Here is an 8,180-nt window from a genome sequence, read left to right as displayed (position 1 = left end):
CTCTCCAGCCCTATAAATACCCCGTTCTCATCTCCCCAAAGAGCAAGCGAGCAAAGCTACTTCATGTAAGCCTCCTCCTCTCCACCTACAAAGCAGGAGCTCAGTCTCAGGTGCTGGGATAGCTCTGCTAGTTCGTCGACTTTGGAAATGGCCACCAACTCGAGGTCGAACTCCAGGGCCACCTTCTCCAGCGAGATCCACGACATCGGCACGGTGCAGAACTCCACCACGCCCAGCATGGTGTACTACACCGAGCGGTCCATCGCCGACTACTTCCCTCCTCACCTCCTCAAGAAGGTGAGCCACATCGACCGATCCGTCGATCATACAACTGCGCCGGCCGCGTGATCGATCACTTGGGTCGCTGCATGAATGACGCGAACGGTTCTGTCGATCTGCAGGTGGTGTCGGAGGTGGTGTCGACGTTCCTGCTGGTGTTCGTGACGTGCGGGGCGGCGGCGATCAGCGCCCACGACGTCACGCGCATATCGCAGCTCGGCCAGTCGGTCGCCGGCGGGCTCATCGTCGTCGTCATGATCTATGCCGTCGGGCACATCTCCGGCGCGCACATGAACCCCGCCGTCACCCTCGCCTTCGCCATATTCCGCCATTTCCCCTGGATTCAGGTACTACATACGTTACGCAACAGCACACAACTCTGGGCAGTCGAGCAGTGACGCTGCATATGCACTAGCTGCTAAACGCCTAGATCATCCAGCCACAAAAGCCATCCCATTACTAGTAATCACGTTAATCCTCTCGCTTTCTCTTAATCTGTTATTTCCAACGAAGATCTTGGCAAACACCCCACTCATCGATCGAGATACTATCTCGACTGGATGACACAAGCCGCACAAGAAAACCCATGGATTGCTTTGTTATGGCTACGTACAATGCTCAGGACCGCCTCCGGTTAAAGAAATGTTCAGCGCCCTTATCAGATTACCACAGTTGCTTCAGTATTTGAAAAACCGTTTTCAGGCTAGAAAATGGGATGATCACATGCTGATTTGTTTAGTCATGGCTAAAAACCCAGTTAACTCACACGTACTTTTCAGGGTGTTGTCATGGAGGTGATACTGCCAAATTCAATCGCTTCTTTAAGCGTAGTCGGCGAATTATTGAGTCGACATAGCATCTAGCTTGTTGGACTTAGCTATAAGCTATAAGCAGAGTCAAAAGCAACGGGGTTAGGGTATATGCTCGCGTAACTTGCTGTCCGAACCAACCAATCGGGCAGTATCTTTCATGATGGTATTCATACACCAAAACGATGCCCAGAAGCCCAGTACAATGAGTAGCCACTTGGAGTAGCTTGGCTGCTTCTCCTCGCACGTCCCTTTCCCTGTCGATTTGTCTAGTTGGAGTTTGTTGGAAGAAATTACTTTGCATGTAGCACAAAAGCAGTACTATTAGGCAGGCTATATGTGCGAGGTGTGATCGATCGAGGCACCAAACTAAAGCTCGGTCGCATCAGATATATGAAAAGCAAGCTATTTTTTTTCTTTTCTAGTCGGAAAATGAATAAAAAGCTTTCTTTTTCTTACCGCGATGGTTCAGTTAGTGGCGGCAAAGCGTATGCATCGATCACAGGAGATACACGGCCGGGGGCACTGGCCAGCACTAACGCTGGCACTGTGCCGCACCAACCGACCGGTTTAACACTGACACCGCTTTTAGTTGGCATTTTCACCGTGCGAAATCGCCTTCCGGCTCGACCTGGAAGACGACCGCGTGCCGCGCCGGCCTTTACATGTGTCGCGGCCACAGGAGCTCTCCTGCTGCCTGCGTACGTACCGGCCGCAGAGTGCGTGAGGCACTTAGGCAGGCCATGTCTCTGTGGGGCTCACAGGTTCGTGGCGTAGGTGCTGTGAGATTTGGGACATGTGCCATATATTCGAGGTCCGGATCTGCCGGAGATCGCGTGCAGCGCGGCCTTTCGATCGGCACCCTATTCCGGCCAGCCGGCCAATTACCATGCTAGCTGCACATATTCACGAACCGATTCGATGCGCATCTGTTCTGATGGATGATTGTGCTTGTGCTTGTGCAGGTCCCGTTCTACTGGGCGGCGCAGTTCACCGGCGCGATCTGCGCGTCCTTCGTGCTCAAGGCGGTGCTCCACCCCATCACCGTGATCGGCACCACCGAGCCGGTCGGGCCGCACTGGCACGCGCTGGTCATCGAGGTCGTCGTCACCTTCAACATGATGTTCGTCACCCTCGCCGTCGCCACGGACACCAGAGCGGTAAGTCGTCCGGCCGCCGTCTTGGATGATGATTGCCATTTGTCGACCTCTGTAAAATCATTGATTCTGACGTTGTTCTTTCCTCTCTTCGTTCATGCAGGTGGGTGAGTTGGCTGGGTTGGCTGTCGGTTCCTCCGTTTGCATTACCTCCATCTTCGCAGGGTAAATATATACCACGCTTAGAGATTAATCAATTAACACCTCCCCTTGCCGGCTAGTAGCAGTTAAGAAATCACTACTTGGACTACGTAGTATCTAATTCATTCTCACTCACGCCCAAAACGAGAAATTTCTTAATTAGGCCCAGTTAATCACCACTTGGCTCTTGGCAGCCAAGGGAAGAGCCAAGCCGGCGGGGTCGCTGATAACATTCTTAATCTTGGTAACCTTGACCGTATCCTCCATGGCCTAAGCTAGCATGGAACGATGGGGCACGCTAAGTACAATGACATGATTGATAGTGGCCGCGTCAGACGAAGAATATGTTAGTAGTATTATGCACTAATATAATATAAACGGGATTAATTATGGAATAAAACTGAGACGCGACGGCGACCGATCGAGTGCAGGGCGGTGTCAGGTGGATCGATGAACCCGGCGAGGACGCTGGGCCCGGCGCTGGCCAGCAACCGCTACCCCGGCCTCTGGCTCTACTTCCTGGGCCCCGTCCTCGGCACGCTCAGCGGGGCCTGGACCTACACCTACATCCGCTTCGAGGACCCGCCCAAGGACGGCCCCCAGAAGCTCTCCTCCTTCAAGCTCCGGCGGCTGCAGAGCCAGTCCGTCGCCGCCGACGACGACGAGCTCGACCACATCCCCGTCTGATTCGGACCATATCCATTTCCCAGTGTGTCCTTGGTAGTTGTTATGTGTGTGTGCGTGTGTGTCACTTGTATTCAGTGGTTGGTTGGTCGATGCATGCAGGGGAGTACGCGCGTGCGCGCATGTGTATGTTTCTTCGCCCGCGCATGTCGCAGTAGATTTGCTCCCTCGCTCTGTTCATGTGTGCAGGCGACTGAGCTTGGGGGCCTGATTTTGGGGGCGCATCAGTCCGCACTCTGCAGTCGCACGCGTGCCAAGTGTATCTCTCCTGCAATTGCAGTACATAAAACATCCGTGGCTTTGGTTCTCAAAAGAACATGTGTTAGCTTTTCGCACCTCCCTCCCGTTTGAGCAGTCTTTGGAGGGGCTCTACCTTTATAATTTTGAGTTTGAACCATGAAGTATGATTATGATTCATCTTCAGACTACTGGTTAATCTAAAAAAAACTATCGTTAAGGAGGCGGAGAAAAAAAAATCAAAGTAATCAAAACATCGATCGAACCATCTTTTGCCATCACAAAGACAGCGTGAAAGGTTCTTCAATAGCAAGGCATCTAGCAAGAGAAGGGCGATCAAGCGTCATCATCGTCGGATCCAACCACCAAAGGTCAAATTTCGGGTTTTCATCCTAAAGATAAGGACTAAGCAAATCCGAGCAATGCCTTCCATAAGATACCGACCCAAGAACACTGCCATTGGCAGGTATAACCAATTAAGTTAGACCTTGGGTTTTCACCCCGGTGCTCGAGACTGAGTACTCAAGAAACACCACCAAAATCGAAGTCATCATGTGTTGTCCCCACCACTTTCCGCGATCCCATCAAGTACATGGTAGGCACGATTTTGATGTGAGATGCGAAGCAAGTGAAGACCATGCCCGCATAAGCAGGCAGGCAAGCCGCAACAAGTGTCAGTTGCCACCTATTTGGGAGACTTCGGCAGTCCTGCACATCCTCTCCAGTGTTGCATAATTGGTTGACAAACCATATTTGCTGTTGCTGCCGGATCTGAAGGTCCAAGACCCTCTATCCTGTTGCGACAAACAAACAGCAACACAGGACCACGACGCCATCCACGTGCCCGAGGGGAGGACCGCTTTGTTGGGATGCAGAAGGTCGCCGCTGCCACCTACGTAGATGGAATTGCTGCCACCGACAACTCACCTTCGACGATCGTCGGCCCGGCCGGAAGCACCGCCGTCACCGCCTAGCAAAAGTTGAGTCGGAGCAAGAAGTCGATGCACAAATAGTCATACAATCACCTTCTCCTCTCAAAATCCGTTGTGTGATTCACCCAACCATAATAGGCGCAACACTTAAATGCATCCACATGTACAGGGAGCAACGACGGGTGCTTTGGTAGATCCGATCACATGACTTAGGTGTGGAAGGTGGTGGCGGCTAGGGTGAAACCACATCTTAGCCCCGAAGTAAGTTTTGATGCTAATGACAAGCGATTAGGGGACAATAGTATTCATGAGTATATGGACAGGTTTTTAGCCCCTATTATTTAAATCAAAGGTGGTTGGAGAACACCCACATAAAAAGGGATAAAACAAGATGACATAATTGGATCAAAGCATTGCTTAGGGGGATATTAGATTAACATCTTTGCCACATTGTGATTCATTACCATCCTCCATTAACACCAAGCCTTCCTCCATCGACATGGTAATGTTTTCCCCATCCATGTTTGAGTAATTTGTTGTAGGAATAGGGAATAGATGAGAATTGGATGATTGTGAACATCTTATAATGGTATATTGATTAGGTCTTTGCTCACCTATTACCTAGAATGGTGTTGATGCAACCTTGCTGTTCATAATGCTTATTACTAGGGCCCGCGTAACTTGATATCATATCTGAAACATTTAAATGACATCTGCAAAAAGCAATAGATGGAGTGGTATCCCTCCTAAAAATGGTATACACGGTTAATTATCTGCAAAGTCTCATATCTTGTGCCCTCGGCATAGCTAGTTTACTTGTCAATTGCAAAAGTTGTAATAATTTAACATATATATCAGTAGATATGATAATAAAGTGTTTTTCAATTTATAATAGACAACTATATAGAAACTATATATGCATGTAGAGTGGGAAAATGTAACAAGATCCCAAAGTATCACTAGTAGCATATGGTACATAAATCTAAACACATATATAAATGAACAAGTGCAATTTTATCTTTGATATTTCATAATTAATTGAAAATATATAATGTGCCTCAGTAAATTCAAGTAATATCCATACAATACTTGGCTAATGCTCAATCTCAGATACCCAATACCATGGCTACACCCAGATTATAATAGAACACTACATAACATTGCATTAAGCACTTTGATATATTGTTCGGGTAACCTCAGATATACTTACTTGACTTTCTCCTTAATGAGGTGCTCTAGGTAATTTGTCAGCAAACAAAAATATTAATCATTCTTTTTGTCATTGGGCTACACCCGATACACTCCATCCAATGCATACCATTTCTTATGACATCTTCTCATTGTAACCTAACCAGGTTTAAAATAAGGAACAAGGATCCCCAAAAATATATCATAGATAAAAGATAAATGCCAATATAGGTTGATTTGTAATAATGTTCGACAACTCATATGAAATGCACAAAAATATTTTGCTACATAGTTACCACTGAAACCCGTACTCTCGAAGGACTACGCGCCTTCATCATGGGAGAAATATATATGTATTTTCTGAGAGGCGCCTAATGTAGATTAGATCTAAGGAGGCCTCTCATATTGGACATGCAATTCTCTTTGTTCTCCGTTTCTGCTCGTCTAGTCCACGCGGCTCTTTGGACGATGTCCAAAAAGCTCAAACAAATAAGCGGTAGACATAGGGGTTTAGGATAAATCCTCGGCCGAAGGGGGGATGTCAATGACCACCTATGGGCCCACCTTCTTGGCCCTCGGTGTGCCCCACCAACTAGCCTTCCCCTTGTTGTTTTGTCATGACATCTTGATTTTCATCCTATTGTTCTTCTGTCTATTTTCACGAAGTTCTGCCAAAACACATACATTGCCAGGTTTTATTCTCAGAGCCATTAGTAGGATTAGTCCTAAAGGTAATCAAATATGCAGGTCACATAATAAACTTCAAGAGAAGTAAATATTATTTTTAACGAATCACACACCTAGTAAAAGAGCGATGGAGATGCGTGATACGTCTCCGTCGCATCTACTTTTCCAAACACTTTTGCCCTTGTTTTGGACTCTAACTTGCATGATTTGAATGGAACTAACCCGGACTAACGCTGTTTTCAGCAGAATTGCCATGGTGTTATTTATGTGCAGAAACAAAAGTTCTCGGAATGACCTGAAACTTCACGGAGATTATTTTTGGAAATAATAAAACATATTGGCGAAAGAATCAAGGCCAGGGGGCCCACACCCTTTCCTACGAGGGTGGGGGCGCGCCCCCTGCCTCGTGGGCCTCCTGGAGCTCCACCGACCTCAACTCCAACTCCATATATTCGTGTTCGGGGAGAAACAAATCAGAGAAAAAAGATTCATCGCGTTTTACGATACCGAGCCGCCGCCAAGCCCTAAACTCTCTCGGGAGGGCTGATCTAGAGTCCGTTCGGGGCTCCGGAGAGGGGAATCCATCGCCATCGTCATCATCAACCATCCTCCATCATCAATTTCATGATGCTCACCGCCGTGCGTGAGTAATTCCATCGTAGGCTTGCCGGACGGTGATGGGTTGGATGAGATTTATCATGTAATCGAGTTAGTTTTGTTAGGGTTTGATCCCTAGTATCCACTATGTTCTGAGATTGATGTTGCTATAACTTTGCTATGCTTAATGCTTGTCACTAGGGCCCGAGTGCCATGATTTCAGATCTGAACCTATTATGTTTTCATGAATATATGTGAGTTTTTGATCCTATCTTGCAAGTCTATAGTCACCTACTATGTGTTATGATCCGACAACCCCGAAGTGACAATAATCGGGACCACTCCCGGTGATGACCGTAGTTTGAGAAGTTCATGTATTCACTATGTGTTAATGCTTTGGTCTGGTACTCTATTAAAAGGAGGCCTTAATATCCCTTAGTTTCCATTAGGACCCCGCTGCCACGAGAGGGTAGGACAAAAGATGTCATGCAAGTTCTTTTCCATAAGCACGTATGACTATATTCGGAATACATGCCTACATTACATTGATGAATTGGAGCTAGTTCTGTGTCACCCTATGTTATGATTGTTACATGATGAACCGCATCCGACATAATTCTCCATCATCGATCCAATGCCTACGAGCTTTTCACATATTGTTCTCCGCTTATTTACTTTTCTGTTGCTACTGTTACAATCACTATAAAACCCAAAAATATTACTTTTGCTACCGTTACCGTTACTTCCATACTACTTTGCTACTAAATACTTTGCTGCAGATAATAAGTCATCCAGGTGTGGTTGAATTGACAACTCAGCTGCTAATACTTGAGAATATTCTTTGGCTCCCCTTGTGTCGAATCAATAAATTTGGGTTGAATACTCTACCCTCGAAAACTGTTGCGACCCCCTATACTTGTGGGTCATCAAGACTATTTTCTGGCGCCGTTGCCGGGGAGCATAGCTCTATTCTTTGAGTCACTTGAGATTTATATCTGTTGATCACTATGAGGAACTTGAAAGACGAAAAAACCAAGATTTATCCCTCAACTACGAGGGGAGGTAAAAATTTGCCATCTAGCTCTGCACTTGATTCACCTTCTGTTATGAGTAAACTTGCGACACCTACTCCTGCTATTGATTCTGCTATGTCGCATGTTATTGATGATGCCACTTCTGCTTTGCATGATACTTATGATGAAACTACATCTATGCTTGATAATACTGTGCCATTAGGTGAATTTCTTGATGAACAACTTGCTAGGGTTAGAGAGAATGAAATTATTGAAACTGATAATATTGATGAAAGTGATGATGAAGATTCTCCCCCTAGATATGAATTGCCTGTTGTGCCTGAGGGCTATGTTATGGATGAAGAAACTACTAGAGACTTTCTTGCTTGCAATGATAGAAGTGATCTTAAGAAATTATTAGCTAAGCTGAAACAAAAAACTCTGAATGCTGAATGA

General features: G+C 46.5%; 1 protein-coding gene across 1 annotated transcript; it reads left to right on the top strand.

Moving 5' to 3' along the window:
- Positions 1 to 3,383, top strand: LOC109757440 (aquaporin NIP2-1). The gene is made up of 5 exons (XM_020316262.4): positions 1 to 297; positions 402 to 626; positions 2,054 to 2,248; positions 2,349 to 2,410; positions 2,818 to 3,383. Exons 1-5 carry the CDS (start codon positions 148 to 150, stop codon positions 3,071 to 3,073), a joined length of 888 nt encoding a protein of 295 aa, XP_020171851.1. The 5' UTR covers positions 1 to 147; the 3' UTR covers positions 3,074 to 3,383.
- The last annotated feature ends 4,797 nt before the right edge of the window (positions 3,384 to 8,180 follow it).

Source organism: Aegilops tauschii, chromosome 6, assembly GCF_002575655.3.
Source record: "Aegilops tauschii subsp. strangulata cultivar AL8/78 chromosome 6, Aet v6.0, whole genome shotgun sequence".
Classification (NCBI taxonomy): domain Eukaryota; kingdom Viridiplantae; phylum Streptophyta; class Magnoliopsida; order Poales; family Poaceae; genus Aegilops; species Aegilops tauschii.
The sequence above is the reverse complement of the archived record's forward strand: the minus strand, read 5'-3'. Positions and strand labels throughout refer to the sequence as shown.